The sequence below is a fragment of the Metarhizium acridum genome, assembly GCF_019434415.1.
Source record: "Metarhizium acridum strain ARSEF 324 chromosome Unknown scaffold_29, whole genome shotgun sequence".
In the NCBI taxonomy this organism is placed as follows: Eukaryota; Fungi; Ascomycota; class Sordariomycetes; order Hypocreales; family Clavicipitaceae; genus Metarhizium; species Metarhizium acridum.
The window spans coordinates 1,155,852-1,175,002 of record NW_027094017.1 but is presented as its reverse complement, the minus strand read 5'-3'; the positions used below and the strand labels follow the sequence as shown (position 1 = coordinate 1,175,002).

The 19,151-nt window shown below is 50.8% G+C and overlaps 7 protein-coding genes across 7 annotated transcripts; 6 read left to right on the top strand and 1 right to left on the bottom strand.

Annotated features, from left to right (window-relative positions):
- Positions 1–105: 105 nt before the first annotated feature.
- On the top strand, positions 106–2,151 carry J3458_004420 (uncharacterized protein; the record flags this gene model as incomplete). The annotated part of the gene is made up of 4 exons (XM_066118206.1): positions 106–662; positions 727–762; positions 817–1,301; positions 1,375–2,151. The coding sequence occupies exons 1-4, from the start codon at positions 350–352 to the stop codon at positions 2,149–2,151; spliced, it is 1,611 nt and encodes a 536-aa protein (XP_065976806.1). The 5' UTR covers positions 106–349.
- A 4,615-nt stretch (positions 2,152–6,766) lies between these two features.
- Positions 6,767–8,961, top strand: J3458_004419 (uncharacterized protein). The gene is made up of 2 exons (XM_066118205.1): positions 6,767–7,421; positions 7,500–8,961. The coding sequence occupies exons 1-2, from the start codon at positions 6,970–6,972 to the stop codon at positions 8,866–8,868; spliced, it is 1,821 nt and encodes a 606-aa protein (XP_065976805.1). The 5' UTR covers positions 6,767–6,969; the 3' UTR covers positions 8,869–8,961.
- Positions 8,962–10,923: 1,962 nt separating this feature from the next.
- Positions 10,924–13,424, top strand: J3458_004418 (uncharacterized protein). Its single transcript, XM_007815512.2, has one exon. It carries the CDS (start codon positions 11,547–11,549, stop codon positions 13,284–13,286), a length of 1,740 nt encoding a protein of 579 aa, XP_007813703.2. The 5' UTR covers positions 10,924–11,546; the 3' UTR covers positions 13,287–13,424.
- A 1,608-nt stretch (positions 13,425–15,032) lies between these two features.
- Positions 15,033–15,275, top strand: J3458_004417 (uncharacterized protein; the record flags this gene model as incomplete). Its single annotated transcript, XM_066118204.1, has 1 exon — positions 15,033–15,275. One exon carries the CDS (start codon positions 15,033–15,035, stop codon positions 15,273–15,275), a length of 243 nt encoding a protein of 80 aa, XP_065976804.1.
- A 21-nt stretch (positions 15,276–15,296) lies between these two features.
- Positions 15,297–15,461, top strand: J3458_004416 (uncharacterized protein; the record flags this gene model as incomplete). Its single annotated transcript, XM_007815511.2, has 1 exon — positions 15,297–15,461. One exon carries the CDS (start codon positions 15,297–15,299, stop codon positions 15,459–15,461), a length of 165 nt encoding a protein of 54 aa, XP_007813702.2.
- Positions 15,462–16,445: 984 nt separating this feature from the next.
- J3458_004415 (uncharacterized protein) lies at positions 16,446–18,051 on the top strand (the record flags this gene model as incomplete). The annotated part of the gene is made up of 1 exon (XM_066118203.1): positions 16,446–18,051. The coding sequence occupies one exon, from the start codon at positions 16,446–16,448 to the stop codon at positions 16,998–17,000; it is 555 nt and encodes a 184-aa protein (XP_065976803.1). The 3' UTR covers positions 17,001–18,051.
- Positions 17,514–17,963, bottom strand: J3458_004414 (uncharacterized protein; the record flags this gene model as incomplete). Its single annotated transcript, XM_007815509.2, has 1 exon — positions 17,514–17,963. One exon carries the CDS (start codon positions 17,961–17,963, stop codon positions 17,514–17,516), a length of 450 nt encoding a protein of 149 aa, XP_007813700.2.
- Positions 18,052–19,151: the final 1,100 nt, after the last annotated feature.

The following is a 19,151-nucleotide window of genomic DNA, read 5'->3' as shown; positions in this document are numbered from 1 at the left end:
CTGATCTGATCACCGGCCAAGACCCACTCGTTGCAGCTGCCTCAAGTTCTGGTGCTCAAGGGAGTCAAGGCTAGGTTTTGTCCCACTCATTTTTCACCATCTCAACTCGGGGTGCCGGAAGAATCGTCGCGACAATAGCCGTCAACTGAGTGAGCACAACAGCAGTGCACGTCTGCATATCTTCGACCTTCTATTGGTGCTATTCTATTCACAAGACGCTCACACCCTGTCTTTTGTCCCCACCACTTCGAACCAAGACAGCTTCGCTATGATCTTTTTCCTCTTCCCACCTCCTCTTATATCGTCAAGTTGTGGTGATTGATCAAGCCATTTCATCACCTCAATCATCATGGAACTTGATTATTTACTAGCCGTGTCCGTCGCCTTTGCCGGTCTGATATGGCGTGCTGTGTCACTTGCTTTCTTGGGCATCGTTGCGGTTACACTTCAGGTTGTCGTCTATCGCCTCACTTTTCACCCGCTGGCCAAGGTGCCGGGTCCTAAATGGGCAGCCATCTCCAACTTTTGGTATGCTCGACAGATGGCTAAAGGGAGAATGGCTCAGTTAGGGTTGGAAATGCACGAAAAGTACGGCGATGTTGTTCGTGTTGGCCCCAATGAACTGTGGTTTAACACGACGGAAGCGTTTGATCAGATATACTGTACGTCTAGCTCTGTATTAAAGATTGCCTTTACTTGCGAAGGAAGCTCACATTGTATTGACAGGCACCGGGAAAGGATTCGAAAAATCCGACTTTTACTGTAGGTCTACGCGCTGTTTTGGTCCCGTTGTCTGATATTAACACTGAGACACAGTGGCAACAGCACTGACCAGGCCAACTATTGATTGGAAGTTTAATGCAAATTTTGAAGATACATTAGATCTCTTGTCCGAGCGAAATATTAAACGCTACCGTCTACAGAGACGATTAATCGGCCGTGTCTATAGTGCCGCGAATGTGGCGAAATACGAAGATGCTCTCACCGCAGCGCTAGAGAGGATAGTGCAGCGACTACATGAGCTTGACGGGAAGGAGATTGATCTAAAAGAATGGATGCATATTATTACAGTCGAGTGTCTCGCGGCGGCTGTTTTATCATGGTCGCCTGGTCTACTTCGCGATGGTACAGATTGGGGGACGTTATCGCATAGTTTCCAAGGCTGGCGAAGGAAGTGCTTATTCGGAGTGTTTCCAACGATGAAGAAGATGGAGCAGTTGTCTCCTAGTCTTGGAAGGGCATTTGCGTCCCTATGGGGAGTAACGTACCGGCCTCCACCAACCTTCAAGCCCTTCTTCCCTGTAAGTACCCTCTTGGACTGTTTTGGACGCAAGAATGCCCTCACAGGTGGAAAAGCTAACGGAAGGATATCAGGGCGTAGTCAAGAACATAGTTCGTCGCCTGACAGCGTCTCTCAAACCAGGAACACCCAAGGATAATCGAGTTGATTTGCTAAACGACCTGATTCAACTTAGAAATGACAGACCCGAGTTCAACGAGGTCTATCTTCGAAAAATGGCCGTCACCAACTTTGGAGCCGGTCACGAAACCGTTGCGTCGACCTTGGCGGCTTCTGTGGCCATGATCGCCTCCCACAATAATGTTCAAAAGCAAGTATTTCTTGAACAGCGCACAGCTGAAGCAGATGGCCCACTCGTATATGCTTCAAGCAACCGATTTACTTATACTAAAGCTGCCATTCGTGAAGCCATGCGACTTTACCCCGTGGTGCCCATGTCGCTTCCCCGCAAGACACCATCCACGGGACTACACGTCCATGGATTGTGTGTGCCACCCAATACCACGGTAGGTTGTAGTGCCGTTGCTCTACATCGCAAGGAGGATATCTTTGGCGCCAGCCCTAATTTATATGATCCTGAACGCTGGCTCCGCGCCGAGACTGGAGACGACACGGTTGCGGCAACATCGGCGTCAGTCCGCATCATGGAAAAGTATAGTCTGAGCTGGGGGGGTGGTTCTCGAAGCTGTCCTGGAAGAAATTTGGCCGAGCTGCTCGTGCTCAAGGTGATTGCCACCCTCTTTAGAAGGTTTGAAGTGGAGGTGGCGATTCCACCGGACGCCGACAAGGAGGCGTATTTTCTGTTTGTCCTCTCAGGCGTCAAAGTCAAGTTTCTCCCTAGAGCCAGGTGAAGCCGCCAAGGCGGGATGCGTAGCCGAGGCGCAAGAAAATACAGAGCAGCAACCAGATGACGGAGCTAGGGGATGCCAAAGGTGCTGGGTATTCTTGTGGAGTCACCTTTCCAACCGCGTTTGACACTTGGCATTAGTATCACTTCAATGACGGTATTCAACGCTTTGAGCAAGTTGGAGGCGGACAGGGGGCATGTGGATATCACATGATGCCATCATGATAAGGATGAGCGCTTCAGCATCCATCGTGGTTGATAATATCTTGGCGATCAGCTATTTGTACGCAAAGAAGGCGATATACCCGGTGTCAACAATAAGTAGAACCCCCGTCTATAACCGAACCAATGTGTCTCTGATTTCGCCGCTAAATTAAGCATAATCCTCCCCCATATTACCATGAAACGCGAGTGCCACATTGTGATGTACAGCCGGTTAATATCAGGCAATGTACCATGCAGATGCGCTCGAACATGCTGGGGCATTAAACAATGACTACCTGATCGGCCTTAAATTATTGGAAATGGGAGGGACCGGTGATTCCGCTCAACCGATAAGGGCAGCGAAGGACGTTGCTCACTGCGGAGCTGTAATCGCACCACTCGTGATAACGCTACCGATTAATGAAATGCACGGAGTACTAGGCTTGTGATTTGAGTCATTGAATAAAGATTTTCCCAATTTATGCAACTTGCTGTGGTAATCTCATCAACCACATCTCTTGCAAGGGGCCAGAGTGAGTAAAGTCGATAATGTCTTGGCCAGTCACAGCCGACCGAAAATTAAATACCTTCCCGACGTGGACAAGCAGCCCCCCCTTGATGTGTGCCTCGTCAGCAAATATCAGCCAGAATGGATTCCCTGCGAATTTGGATACAGTTTTGGTGCCATGTGCTGTGCCCGAGTGGTCAAAACCAAGATTCGAGGTCGAATGATGGCTCTTTAGGGTGCCAAAACGCCACAGTGCAAGCCCTGGTTCGAATTTTTTGAGGAAGACGGAAACTTCCAACAATTGTTCCATGCATTGCGTGTTGGCGTTCCGGAGTGGGCCTCGGGGCTAAAGAGGCTTTGGTAGATCATTTAGAGACCCGGCGGCCCACTGGGATAACCCCGTCGTAGCGGATGAAGCCAACCTTGACCGAGTGGCAGCCACAAGATCGTTTTGTTGAAACGTATGATTTCAGCCCGACGACGGTACGAGGCGCGTCGTGCAGTGGTGCTAGAGCCACTCTGAGGCTCTGTCTTGGTTTGATCCTCCTTCAGCTTCTCGCATTGACGAGCAAACGCAGCCACATGGGCAAGTTGATGCCTCGGCTGGTACTGCCAACCGAACCCATGTGTGGGAGACGCTCAATTCGTCAAGGAGCTGGCCTATGATTGACCAGAGCAGGGGTGTGGGCCAATAGGAAGTCAATTATTAAAAGGCACATAGCCAAACTAAGAAATTATATGGTATTATAAGTACCAGTAATCTCTGGATTTACACAAAGCTACATCGCACTTATCGCAGCCGAATTGGGCGCTATTTGGCCCTATTCCCGAGACCTCTACTCCGTACTCCGTACTCCGTACAAGCGGTGTTTTTCGGCTTTGTGACCTAATTTGGCCAGCTGTTGAGATACTGGCGATGTCACTTTTTGGCTCCATTATAAAGGCCGGAATTATTAGTATAGTGTGAAAGGTTTAGTAGCTGACCTTGTTACAAGAAAGGTACCGGCTAAGTATCGCAGAAAAGGGGGGCCGTTACAAAAGCTGCACCTTCGCACATTCAAAGGGATGGACTTCACCTGTCGTTCTGTTTGTTGGGCGCCTGTCTTCTCCTGACTCGGCCTCGGTCGTGCCTGCCATCAACTGGTCTGTGTAATGCGGCTGACCTAGCGACATTTGCGGCAGGAGCAGACGACCCGTGGGCTGCCAAGAGCCACTACGTACTTTGCGAGGCCGAAGCTGGTTTGGCTGGCAACATAGAAGCTGTCAGCCCCTCTGCACTGTTGAGCAGCCAAAAGTACAAACATTCAAACATTCTCTGTGTGAACCAGTCATCATCGACTTCCACCCTCCAATCTGGCCAGCTTGTTTATTGTATACTACAGCAGGGCCAAGAAACTGACAGCATCTGCAAGAGTGTCTCGCTTCCTTCCTTATCCCATGTTGCCTGCGCTCCCTAATGCTTGGCCTCGACCAAGGTCGTCTTCGTGGATGTGCCACGGCGCATATTCTAGGCCGCCATGCTCGATTCCCAGGAAAGTTTTAGGCTCCGACTCTATTGCTGCTAACGATAGCAAAAGGCAAACTATCCACATTGAAGCTTCTTCGTCGCAGTTTTATATCCGTTGAAAGAGGGTTGGTATCAGAAAGAATCATTAAAGGACGAGGGTCAAACACAAGCATCGACTCTAGAGCAATTCGAATCCGCAGAAGCTCTGAAGCTTGATCTGCCCGATAAAGTTCATGTGGTCCTCCTGTAGCCACACCTCCGCATTAAGTTTCCCTTTCGGTTTAGTGATCCCCCGCGAATCAAGCCATCAATTTGGGAGTTGAAGGGCCTCCAGTTCCCCATATTAAAATAGAAACCCTAGAGCTACCCCAGACACAACCGCAGACTTTGACGTAAAAGTTTGGTCAACATTGCGTCTCTACATCGCGAAGGACGAGGCCGACGGGCCATATGGTTTGGGGAATCCCTGCCCTCTGTATGCCATTAACTCAAGAGCCAAACTTGAACTACTACTAGTGTCACGTACTAGTAGTGCCAAAATGAGCTTCAAGCTTTCTGATACTCTCAAAATCATCCTTCGTGTTTGGATATTCACTATCTACCTGGTAGCCTATCGCTACAGGTGGACTGGTCCTCGAATGAATGGCTCATCATGCCTCTGCTGAGCCAGCCCGTCAGAGCGCGCGAGGCGACTTGCGGGGAAGCAGCCGGAGCACTACACCGTAAACGGTGGTTTCATGCCGACAGGTTACATCTAAGGCGACACCGACAGGTCAAATGCGCTTGTCTTGGACGAATCAGTTATGGGAAGAAACCAAAATGGTCCCAACCAGAACCGGCAATCATGCTTCTGTCGTATCGGTATAAGCCTCATTTTGTGAGGTAATGACCGCTCAATGGTTTGCTTCCAATTTGCCTCTGCCATTGTGAGATCCTGGAGCAAGTCTCGGTCAACACTCACCCGCTATTGCGAGAAGGCTTCAAATGATGCGCATATTCCTATTGTAAGTGCTGAAGTTCGGCGAGTCTGCAAAACGTACATACAGGGGCTAGCCCGTGCCACCAGATAACTACCCAACGCCACCTCCACGACACGGACAAAGAGCTGTGTGGTTCGTGAACTCGGTTCCCCACAAGGCCGGCAAGCCTCCACATGATGGTGGTGGTGGGAGCAGAGACGAGAAGGCTTAAAAAAAAAGAAAAGAATCTCTTGCCGGTAGCTGCTGGGGAGGCAAAATAAGGCGCCGATGAGAGCCGCACATGACGACGTCGGGGCAGAGAATTTTTGCCTTTGGAACAATCGCGACGCCTCGCCGAGGTTTTTTTGCCGATGGGAGATTTTTACGCGAGATCCATTATTCGAGGCATGGCGTGCTTGACTCTGCCTAGTCACAGGTGAATAATATGGAGTAAATTTCATGGACTCCATCGTTATCATCTGGGGGGAATTGGGGGCAAATGCAAGTCCCGCATATGCAAATCCGGCGACTAAATGACACGAGCAACACATCTGCTGATACGTTGGCTTACCATTCGGACCCTTCTTTTTTTAAGCTTGGTTCCTTCGTCTGGTTCTGGCAGGGGGCATTGGCTAACCACCAGCTCACCGCGGTTGTTTTGGCGCCTTTGTTGCGCAGCGTGAGACTGCACAGCCTGGGGCGCCCACGGAGTTCAATTTCAGTTGAAGCACTGCCATGAAAATTTCGCCGTTGCGACGCCGAGACAATGGACACGGTTCTGGAATCGCCGGCATGTGGCGTTCCGCGAGGGTGAACGTTCGGCAGCCGCAGCCATCAAAGGGCCAGGTTCAGAACGCGGCCGCCTTGGCTTGGTGAGATGACAGCCCCCAGATTGCTGTGCCTTGGCTGCATGCTATCAGTATGTTTGGCCCTGCCTGGGTGTGGTGCGGCCGAGGAGCATCTGCGCATCAGCTCACAGGTCCCAACGCCTCGAAGCTGGTCACGGCACGCACAGTCGATATACAAGCCGCAGAAAGCCATTTCGTCGGGAGACTGTTGCTGATGAGTCTGTCAGTACGAACCACTAGCATCTCGGATAACTTGCCAGCCACCCTTCGACTAAGGCGACTGGTGGACGTCAATGGTTTCGTCCTTGCGCCTCTTTTCTTCGGATCTTGGCACTGATCAGGAGTTAAATGGCTTTGGAGATAAGGTTATTGGCTGCAATGTCATTGTGGACCGGCAGGTCTGGGCCTGCCCCCAACCGATTTTCTAAGGGTACTGGCCTGTTAGCCTTCAACCGGGATCTTTTGAACGCCATGGCCGGCTAGGCTGGATCGGGAATCGCTCTCCGGGGTCGTCGAGTCTTGGCTGTGGCAACCGTCGAGCTCTCACCACGGAGAGGCTGATAACGAAACGTGACAAGTCCAATGCAGTCCCCCAGATGTCTGTCACACGTATGAACCAAGGGAACAGGCTCTGGCCTCTGCAGGATTATACTTAATCGCCGCTGTACCCCGCGAGTACACCACGTCTTCGATTTCTTGGACGTCCCCATCCTACTCGTCTTTGGTAACCTGTCCTTAGACCTGCCCGTCAGTCTTTGTGTAATCTTGCTCTCGAACAAGAGACGCTGTATTCACAATGACGACCACCGTCAATCTCGACAACGATGCCATTGGCCAGTCGGGCTTGGTTGATCCCGAGAACAAAGGGCACCCATATCACCCCTCCAAGGGAGCCATGGATGCTCACGCGCGCAAGGCGTCATTGCAGCATCACGATGTGATGCTTGACGATGATGAGTATGAGGGTAAACCCACAGACGAGGAGATGCAGACTCTCCGCCGTGTCTCCGGCAAGATTATGTGGAGCATGTGGACGATTGCCTTTGTCGAGCTTTGCGAACGTTTCTCGTACTATGGCTCGGCTGTTTTGTACACCAATTTTGTCAACAAGCCTTTGCCAGCAGGCTCGACCACAGGCGCTCCTCTCGATCACAACGGCCAACCTGGTGCCTTGGGTATGGGCACCAAGGCTGCCCAGGGTATTAGTCTCTTCAACCAGTTCTTTGCCTATCTCATGCCTCTTCTCGGGTAAGAAGACACTTCCACCACCCCATTTCATCCAAGACGCCCCGGGAACAGTGTCGCTAATCTTGATTCTTCTTGCAGTGCTTGGATTGCTGATGCCCGTATGGGTCGTTTCTGGACCTTGCACCTTGCCATTGGTGTTTCCACGATTGCTCACGCCATCTTGGTTGCTGCATCTGCTCCGGGTGTCATTGTCAATAACAAATCCTCCTTTGCTGCTTTCATTATTGGCTTGATTTGTCTCTGCGTTGGTACGGGATTTTTCAAGGCCAACGTTTCCCCGCTGCTTGCTGAGCAGAATGATGATGTCCGACCCCGAATCGAGGTTCGCAAGGGCGAGCGCGTCGTTGTTGATCCTGCTGTCACCAATACCAGAATTTTCCTGTATTTCTACCTGTGTATCAATATTGGCTCGCTCGCCGGTCAGATTGGTATGGTCTACGTGGAGAAATACGTCGGCTTCTGGCTTGCTTTCCTCATCCCCACTGGCTTGTTCTTGCTGGCGCCTCTCGTTCTCTGGTCACAGAAGAAGAGCTATAAGCTTAAGCCGCCCACTGGATCACTGCTCTCCAAGTTCATCAAGATGGCAAACTTTGCTCGCAAGCGCTCTGGCTTGAGAAACTTCAGCTGGGAGGTTGCCAAGCCCTCCCGCGTCCCCATTGAAGAGCGACCTAGTTGGATGACCTATGATGATGCCTGGGTCGATGAAGTTCGCCGCGGTCTCATGGCCTGCAAGGTCTTCCTCTTCCTGCCCATCTTTTTTTTGTCTTACAACCAGATGACGGCGAACCTGACCACCCAGGCCAGTACCATGGAGCGACACGGTGTACCAAACGACATCATCCAAAACCTCAACCCCATTTCCATCGTCATCATGATCCCCCTCATTGATCACCTTTTGTATCCTGGTCTCCGCAAACTCGGCCTTGCCTTCACTCCTATCAAGCGTATGACGACTGGTTTCCTAATTGCCTCTCTGTCCATGGTAGCCTCTGCTGTTATGCAGTACTACATCTACGAGATGAGCCCCTGCGGCTGGCACGCAAACACAGAGGATTGCCCTCCCGCGCCCATCAACGTTTGGGCCCAGAGCCTGCCTTACATATTGATTGGTATTGCCGAAATTTTTGCCAACGTCACGTCATACGAATATGCCTTCTCGAAGGCACCCGAGAACATGAAGTCACTCGTCATGAGCGTCAACTTGTTCATGAGCGCCGTGTCTGCCGCCATTGGTCAGGCTTTCGTTCCATTGTCTGGAGACCCTCTGCTAGTCTGGAACTACACGGTTATCGCAGTCATTGCCGTTGTTGGTGGCATTGTCTTCTGGCTTTGCTTCCGCCATCTTGACTCTGAGGAAGACAAGTGGAATATGCTCAAGAAGTCCGAGTTTATTGGCAAGCAACAGCCTGGTATTGGCAAGGCGCATGAAGCTGGGGAAGCTGCTTAAAGATGGTTTTGATAATGTGTTCTTTTATAGTTTTACGTGCCAAGAAGTGTTATGATACCAAACAAATGTAGCGATATTAATATCCAATACACTGTATACTTAGTCGACATTTCTTCAGTCCCCTTTCCTCTTGAGCGTGACTATTCGCCATCGTATGTATACCTAAGCCTTTGAGGCTATCCCCGATTGTTTTCAGATATCTCTTTGAAAGTGGCGGTATCTTGATGCAGCGGCCATGCAAATTCTTTCCGCCGACATGACCAACGGGATGGCAAGTGTGTGCATTAAAAAATGATAAATGCAGATGAAAGAGAGATATTTGTGATGCCTATTGTATCAAGCCAGGGTGTGACAGTGAAAGAGCAATACTCCACGCCTTTCTAAAGAAAGCAATTACAATAAACTTTTGCTCAACGAGCCGGGAATTCACTGTTTCTCCTCGCCAGTCTAAAAATTAATCAATCGACAAAAGTACCACCATCTAGGAAGCCAGGGAGTGCGCCTTTTGTTGGTACAGTATATAGAAACCCTAACTTGGCTGAGGTTATGTACGGAGGAGCAGGGAAAGGCAATGGTCATCACGGAACTTGGGCCACTAACAAAGTGAGTTCGAGGGTAAGTTGTAACCAAAAGTAAACCACGCGGGGGTATTCATGGGGCATAGATGGGATACATGAACAGTTTGGTGAGCGATTCGCCTGTGGGTGGGAGGAGTCGAAGGCTATGCCTGTACCTCTGCCATGCCGACATTGAAACGGGGGATTCAGACGCAGCAGCGAGTTCCAAGTCAATTTGGTCCTTCGTCTCTGGGTCAACTTCGTGTTCAAGCATATCACGGCCGTTAGGGTGGGAAGCGTGAGACGTATCGCATGACGGAACTCGATTCGGCTCCTCAAAGGCGGATATGAAAAATGACTGTGATGGTAGTCACGAATAAATGCGAGGGCCATGTAGGATACCCGCCAACTCTGAGCTTGGGCTTGAATACCGGCATTCAGGGGAGGAAGAGAGATGCTAGCTATTACGGCGGCGAAGTAAACCCCCTTGGCTGTTGCTCCGTGATACACAAAGAAGATGCCCTTCACCCGAGACCAGTTGGCACCGTATCAAACATTTCGAGTATCAACTGAGTGTTCGTTTTACCGTCATCTCCCCAGTCGGTGGGAAACTTGAGTCTTCGTTGGTTCGGAGGAGTGCTGGCGACGAACAAGTGGATTGTTGGGGCCGTTTAAAAGAATTCGGATCACATCCTTTCTCCCGGCTTATGAGCTGCAACACCAAGGTTACATACAAAATTGGATTCTGGGATCACTTGGGTGCCTTTTGGTTGCGAGTGCTACTCTTCCCGCAGGATTCAACATGTCTACACTAGTTGAAGCATTTCCTTCATGTCATTTCATCTGCAAGGTGGATAGAGTATATAAATTGGGAATTAAGCTTCATTCACAACGGGTCTTAACTAACTAGGATGAAAGGCGCGGAATGGAGACGGCTGTAGATGAAGTAATGTTGGTGATGAATACTACATCGTCAGAAAATGACCGACGAGACAACACATCATAAGATAGGAAGCATATCGTAAGAAGCGCGAGCTCGGATCGCTGTGGACGTTATCAGGGATGACGCTAGGTGACGAGCATATATCGGAGTCCTAAGCCCGTCCCTATCACTGATCGCCCTCGTCACCATCGGCAGTCTGTCAAATCTAGACCCAGAGTTAGTTTTAAGCTCATATGCTCCAATCCAGACTAGTTTCCGCCTTAATAATGAAAGATCATCACGAAAATGGTCATATTGATACGGGCAGAAGGAATAGATGCTTGGAACCTGGGCCAAAGGTAGTACTCGGTGATTTGTAGATAAGAGAACAGCATGAGGGATCGGCAGTTGACGGCATGGGAGGCATATGGGGCTGGCTTGGCCGTGGCTTGGAGCGACCGGAAGGTTTGCGGGGAACTCTGGAGGACTAATGCATGACGTCAAGGGCGGGATTACATCAAGACCATAGTTAGCGCTCAGCTTCGAGAACGATAGCAATTGATGTGTTAAAGGATTTGGGTAGTTATCGGTGAGGAGCACATTATGCTCTGCCGTTTGCGGTCTCGATACATGGCTGGTAGGCTTCGTGACGCTAGTACTAATCGTAAAATAGGACAATCGAAATCCAATTGCAAGCCTGTCGATAACTAGGCGGGGAATGTTATTGCCTCTTTGGATGTCCATGGCGTTTACGGGAAGACGGAAGCTGGAGGGTTGAGTTCAAGTCAGCCCAATGGAAGACACACCCGGCAATGCTTAGCCTTCCAGCCTTGGAATTCATGCATGGTTGTAATCAAGTTGTACGAACAATTCGAAGCATACACGACAGATCCATGCTACCCCAGGTTTTCCCCGCTCCATCGCTGAGACGTTTTTTGCTCATCCAAGTTGGTTAATCGCCTCATTGCATAGCCTGGTCCACCCAAGTGGCTTTGAACGTCTCACATTGATAACAAGATGCGGCCGCGGGAACCGGAAACTACTGACAAAGGTTAGTATTCGCGGGTTCCGAGGCTTCGCGACTATGACATTCGCAGTCGCTTAGCTAAGAACGAGAAGGGCGACAAGTAGCCAACTCTTCCAGGCTACCGAGCTGATTATCGTTTCTTTTAATAGCCATTGCTCATTTGACAAACTCAATGGCGCATGGCGTCAATGAACTACCCGAGACTTTTTGTCAACTTGCTTATTTACTGCTCGTGATAGCCACCCAGCAATCACAAAACACGCTTCCCGGTACTGTCAGCATCTCAACCATGGTCAAGGTCCTTCGAAACGGCCGATTTCTTCGTCCGTCTGGACACAATCCAAAAGAGGCCGTTTTTTCAAACTGTCTTATCCTAGATGAGTCTTCAGGCAAGATTCTCCACGTCGCGTCAGATAACGGTGGGGAGGTGCAAAGCGCAGTGTCTTCCGGAGCAGATGTGATCGATATGCAGAATCGACTGGTCGTCCCCGGCTTCGTTGACAGCCACATGCACCTGCTGCATACTGGAGAAACTTTGAACAAGCTGGATATAAGTGGTTGTGAGACCCTCGAAGAGATTCGCACGGCCATTCGCAACTACGCGAAAGCTCATCCGGATATTGATCGAATCCTGTGTTGCAGCTGGTTCCAGACCTCTACCAACGGAGAAGCACTTGCAAGTCAGATCGATGATCTTGACCCTCGACCCATCTATATTTACGCCTACGACATGCATTCCATGTGGTGTAACACGGCCGCACTGGATGAACTGCAAGTCGCAGACCTAGAGGACCCCCCCGGCGGCACGATTCATAGAGATGAGGCCGGCAAGCCCACAGGTCTGCTATCAGAAACCGCCGCGTTAAGTATTGCCGACCCGTTCCTGAGTGGGCAGCTTTCTTCAGAGCAAAAGATGGGCTTCATTCACGATGCTATTCAAGCGTACATTGCGAGCGGATACACTGGTCTCATAGACATGGCCATGGACGAGAAGACGTGGGAGATCATCTTGAGTTACCGCGAGAAATGCGGCGGAAGTCTTCCCATCTGGATGGCGGTACATTGGTTTATTCTGCCGCAAAAGACGCTGGACGAGACTCTTGCCCAGGTCGACATGGCCATTACGCTGAACAAGCAGTACAATGAAGAGACTTCTCCGGACTGCCGCATCACCGGCATCAAGATCATGTGCGACGGCGTTGTAGACGCCTGCACCGCAAGTCTCATGGAGCCATACTCGCACAACGGCGGAAACGAGGCGGCGGTATGGACTTTGGAGGAACTCGTGCCCATCTTAAAGAAGGCCGACGACGCTGGCTTGCAAATTGCTATCCATGCTATTGGCGATGCTGCAATCAGAGTAGCCATCGATTCTCTACAACAGGTGGGAAACCCGGCAGGGCGACATCGCATTGAACATTTGGAAACATGTTCTCCCGAGGATGTCACACGCCTGGGCAAGCTCGGAATCACCGCATCGGTCCAGCCTGTGCATAGCGATCCATCCATCCTCCAGGCGTGGCCGAAGCTGCTCGGCCCCAAAAGATGCGAACACGTCTTCCCATACAACGGCTTCGCCGAGCACGGGGCTACCATTGCGATTGGCACGGATGCTCCTACAGCGTCACACCTCGTTCTTCCGAATCTGTATACGGCCACGACGCGGCGGTCGGGGCGAAAGCCGGAGCTGGACGAGCAGACGGCCCCGGGATTTGCGCTGAGTCTTGCGGCTGCCATGGCTGCGGCGACTCAAGGTGCTGCATATAGTTGCTTCGCTGATGACCGTGTTGGTAGGCTGGAACCCGGGAAGGCTGCGAACCTTGCTATCATAGACGTGGTTTGGGATCCGGCGAGGCTTTTAGAAGGCAAAGTTCAGCAGACGTGGTATCAGGGCCGCAAGATTTACGGGTAGCCTCGTTTCTCATCTGGTCCGGACGCCATTGTTTGGAAGTACTATATAACAGCGAATACAACAGTGGACAAAATGATTGCGACTGTCCAAATACATTGTGGACTGACCATGTCTCCAGCACTATTCCCTTCACTCCCCGGTTGATTGTCCGTCACGGCTGCAAAGTCTGTTCCAGGTTTCAGGTCAACAAAGTTGGAACTGGTTGATCCGACATTGGCCTGCGCGATTCCGACCTGCTTGTTCGTTGCGTCATACACGACATAGGCGCTCCCGAGAACATTGCTCCCTACAATGCCGAACGAAGCTGTTGCCTGTGATATTGTTGACTGACGTGCCTTGAAGGCCAAAAATACAAGGGGATTCCAACTTGGGGCCCAGAAGCTTATGGGTTGCCGATGTCGACAACCAGTTTTCTCAGCGGCACACTGATCGTCTTATTGGAGACGCCGCATCAACGGTGATGGAGTTGTCGGTCCTACGGCCAGCATTCTTGGCGACATTTATAGCGGCTTAACGTCATAAAATGTGATACATTACGAGTTTGACATTTTGCAACGATCTGTCTGAGATTTGCTCCCGGAATGAATATGAATATGTGGTCTTGACTTGTGTTTCTTATGTCTGGAGGCAAAGAATCTGGGTTGCGATTGCGTGTAGACACTCCCGCCGAAGGCTCTGATTATGAACGAGGATCTGTCATCAACGCCCTGATAAAAAGGCCGTGGCTCATATGGCTAGTGAGATCGCCGGCTGTTGTTTGTTCAAGGTTAGTTTAATCACGCACTCCTACTGCTCCATGACGCTCAGATTGACCCTTTCCAGCCGTGAAAATTGTTGAATGAATTAAAGCTGTCAAGACACGGAGCTATACAAATCAAACCCCCCATGGTACTTGGGTGCTCAATATCTTCCTGTGGACCTGTAGGCACTAACTAATAATTACAGTTGGGGAGTCGTCCTCTCGATTCACCGAAAGTGTAATATTTAGGATGTGGAACTATGGAAGCTCGGCGCTTACTGGTACGGTTTCTCAACTGCCAATGGTATGTTATGCATGGGCCCAAGGCAAGCTCATCTCATTCAAGCAATACACATGCAAGAATTAGGATTTAGCTTTTTCGAGCTCATATTTGCCCTTTTCTAACGACACTTTAAATAACTCATGAGATCGGGGCCGCGAGAGAGTATTTTTTAGAACGGAGAGTTTATCGTTGAAAACAGCCAACAATGAATAAGTAATCCGCAGACCGAAAGAAAACCTGTTTAACTTGATGCCGCGTTGCTTGTGCGGTACTACGACAAACAAATATAGACAACTAAGTGGAGGTAGCACTATCTTCTGACCAAAATGCCACGTTTTATCCAATATCTCTCCACTCTCTCACCTGGATCTTGAGTCCAAGACCTTAGAAGACGAGTCTCGATACCAAGATGGTAGCATCTCCTTGTTCAGGTTGCTATATCATCTTACAGCAGTGCTTAAGCTAACAGCTTTAACGCCCCGATTCCAGTCTACAGTTCTTCCATGAATGGACGTACTTCTAAGGACCTCACGTAAAAAATGGAAAAGATACTGAGCACTGGGATCTATATAAGCTGGAGCATTATGCAGACTGTTTTCTCAACCTCGTTCACTCAACTCATCTAAACAATAACCAACGTCGTCCCCGTACCACTCCTCCAAACCCATAAAAGAAACAAAAACGCAAATCAACAACTTTGGTATCGCTCGGCCTCGCTACGACCATGGTCCAGCCCATTGGCAAGGCCGCCGACCTCCTCTGCCAGTTCTTTTGCCAGGGCATCGCCGACCTCTTCGAGTCCCGCGCCATCATGGGACGGGCTCCTCCTGGCGTTCCCCAGGAAGAATTTGGCCGTTGCTACGACCAGATGAATGCTGTTACTGTCAATGCTGACAGCCCCGGCGCCGCCGGAGGCGATATCTCTCTGCCCTCTTTTCATAAAGGAGGCTTGATGACTGACGTGTGAAACAAAATAGAAATTCGGCTCATGGGTGTCCCGCCTGTTTGCATGAATCCTGCCAACGTGCTGGTTAGCGACCCCGTCAACGGTCCTTATGCCCTCCCGTGCGGCTCCGACTGCTTGCACTACACCGGACTCAACGAGCAGCAGTTCAACGAGCTTTCCGACAAGCTTCACGCTGCCGCTTCCTAAAGAAGAGTGAGGTCACTTTTGGTGGGTTTGTTCACGAAACCCCCCAACTCTTTTACGCAAGGCCAAGGCCAATCAATACGGCGATGACTTCTACGCAGACCACAAAGCAAGCATCATCATCTTCAGTTATTTGGAACATGGGGTTCATCCCAGCTCTTGGGATGCGTGGGGGTGATACTTTTCTAGCTTATATAGTAGCTCTTGGCTATATAGTAATGGGACGGTTTTGATGTCACAGTCCGCAAGCACTTGGCTTCTTTGATTGCTCCAACGTTTTCCACCAAGGCAGTCGTATATATAGCTCCAACATGCCTATACTCGCCCCTTCTCTTTCTCATGTTTCACTCCCTCATTACAGCCCCAAGCAATAACTTCTCTCTCCTACAATGAAGCCGATATCCCTTCCAGATGCTCCATCTACTCTGGAGCCAACCGTGTAGTTCCTTTCAACTGCCCCCATCTTCAAATACACTGTCCGACGGAGCCCAAAGTCAAGATGGTCTTGCTCCCATTGAACATTCTTTTCCCACTCCAAAGCTATCGCACGGCGAGCCAACTGTCCACCCAACTGCCCGGCCTGGACTGGCTGTTGGCATTCACAATCATCATACACATTATACATGCGACCTCGGCACTACATCTCGAGTCGTGGGTTATGCCTCCCCGACCCCCAGTAATGTGGGACACCATCACGGCATTCAAAGCCCGGACGAAACCCCAAATACTACGCCAAAGAAGCGATCCCGCACCTGGGGATACACCAGCACCAGTCCAAAAGCGCCTCATGTTGTCGCCAGACGCCTCCCTCTCCTAACCGTCCTCGCAGCTCTATACATGGGTGTAGAGCTGGGCATCCTCTTCTAACTCAAAAACGGTCCATGGGATTTCGGAACCGCACACCAGAAATACTTGCACTCGATAATAGATCGTGCCGCAGCCTTTCGCGTGGTTTTCGCATTCCACTGGGCCTGGCTGACGTATCTCATGCTCACGGCCGCCAAGTCCGCCCTCGCCATCATATTCGTGGGCTTGCTCCGGATCGCCCAACCTGACGAATGGCCTCCCTTGCACGGCAATCCATTTCAAGCATACACCATCCAGCGCCTTTGGGGTGTGTTCTGGCATCAAATCGGCGCTCCGTCACAGCTGCATTACGGCCGATTCACTACCCGCAGGGTGTTGAGGCTCGAACCCGGAATCAGTGTGGAAAAGATGACTCTTGCTCTCTGGGTATTTGCCGTGTCGGGGACTATTTATGCACTTGTGACATGGAAGACCAAGCCGGAAGCAGATCCGGTCCGTGATTTGCGGTTTCTGATGCTCAATTTTCCGGGAGGTCTGGCCGAGATGGCTATGGGACGAACAAATTTGGTTGGTGGCGGGCGGCAGTCCGTCAGTGTTTTGAGTCGCTTGATGGGTTATCTTTGCATATTGGCCTTTTCTACTGCATCGTACCGTTTTCCAGTTCCCCATCCTGTACAAGGCCGCCGTCAAGAGGATGCCTTTCAAGGTGAATTGAATATCGGTGGGAGGGCTTAGAGCAGACGTGATATTATGAGCAACGCAAGGGCACTTATTGTCTAATCAGGAGAACCATCAGCACTGTACACACCAGACACTTGTCAGTCGCTTCCGGGAGGTTGACGCTCAACTTAACGCCATCCCCAACTGATACTGCGTGAGTTTCGTCTTTTGAAAGCCCAGCTTGTTGGCCAATTCTTCCCCATACTCCTTCGGGAAGATGGGCGGTGCCATCCACTTCTTTCCCAGGAACCGTCCCATCATCGCCTTCACAAGCCTCGTTGCCTCGCCTTTCCTCCGAGATTGCGGCGCAGCAATTAAACAGGCCAGTTTGACCGTATCCTTCTCTTTGTCCTCTAGATCAGTCACTACACAATACGCATCGCCCAATCGAAAGGCCCTATTAGTTTCAGGGGATTTGTCAAACCCCCACGCCTGCCAGGGTAAATCTGCTGCCCCATGAGTCTTGACCAGCACATCGACCTCCTCAAATGAACATGGCTTCAGTTCCGAATCCACTGGAAATTCTGCTTAGTGGGGAGTATATTGCCACCCCAATAGCTCTCTTGTGATGATGCATCCAGCATTAGCGTACATCTTGAGAGCCGGCGCGTTCTGCTGTATACATTCAAATCCCACCGTGGACATGCCGCGAGCCCTTTCAGCGTCGAAAACCATCTTCAGGGCTTTTGGTCCGACGCCCTTGCCCCTAGAGGCCTTGACTATGCCCATGGCGCCCAGACGGGTCTCGGTGGGTTTGTCTGGGCGGATGGCGATGAAGGCGAAGCCGATGGGTTCGTTGGGGTTGTCTGAACTGTAGAAGGCGTGGCTGTGGGCCGTGGAGACGTGATTCAAAATAATGTAGTTGGAAATCGACTCGGCGGTGAAGTTGACCAAGCTTCCGATGTAATCTTCAAAGGACTTGTTGAAGAGGTCGGCTATTTGGCTGTTTGACAATTCTGATGCGGGTCTGGATTCCATCGCGACACGTTCGTTCTGCATATTGTACCAGTTTCTTCTGGATTTCGACGTATATCACGCAAAACAAGGGAGGCCGAAGAGCTTCAAGATGCTCGCCGGAGGGCGCAGCTTTTGGATGATCTATCTTGAGCGGCCGGACCGGGTACCAGGACCGGGTGGAGCTCTGTGGGTGATGAGTTGGTCAAGGTCGTTCGGTTTGAGCATTCGACTAACTTGATCAGCGAAGTTTGTCACTCTCTATCATAGCTGGCCCCCAAAATATGGTATGCGATCGTGAGCTTAGCACATCCGCCCAACGAACTTGTGCCTGTCAAGCCCAGAATTTTGCTAAACCCGCTCCGAATAGCCCAAGTCTACGATGCTCTTATCGGTTCAATCACAACGTGGCTCACTTCTTCCTTTTAAGGGGTTTCCGTTGTGTCGCCAAAGTTGGTCATGGCCATAGGAACTTTGGGACACTCGACCCTTGACCATTCACGGGTGTTGACTTGCAATTGCATCTCTCGTGCATGCCGACGTTCGGATTTCGAGGGGGAACCACTAGAGCCGCAAGCTTGTCTCAAGATCAAATTTCATCATCAGTCGCCAGGCAAAGCACGTAGAGCACAGTCGGTCAGCGGTGAAGAATCCGAGGCCAAAAAGCCGTCAAGTTGCCAGGTTGCTGGCAGTCAGAAGTCTGGTCTACGCGTAATAGCTCCGAAGCTGTGATGAGCATGATGGCTCCTTCCCAAGTTGCGGCAGTCCTGGCAGGTCCCTCGTAGCCCCGCTAACACGCCTACAGCGAACGGTTCGCTTCGCGACGTAATTGGCCCAGGCATAGAGTTTTACGGGTTTGATGCCCGTAATTATTTGTATTGGCTAGAGTTTGGTGCCTTTATTTATGCCCATTCGCAGGTAAATTCTAGGTACCAGTGTTCCCGCTGCTCTCCGGTGTACCCCCGAGATTGTAGCTTCAAGCGCTGTTCGGCAGCCAAAAAGTACGTACTACAATAATTCGGCAAGCCCCCGCCAATCTCCGTTTCGAAACTCGAAAGCACCCGAGCTCCCCACAAAGCACAAAGCTCCACAGTTTCCCGACATGGACCCATCTCATCTAGAATGCCGCCCCTCTCACCCGGAACACTTCCGCCTTTCCGACAAGCACGCGGAACCTCTCCTGATTGGCCCATGTCCCCGGCCCAAGGCTAG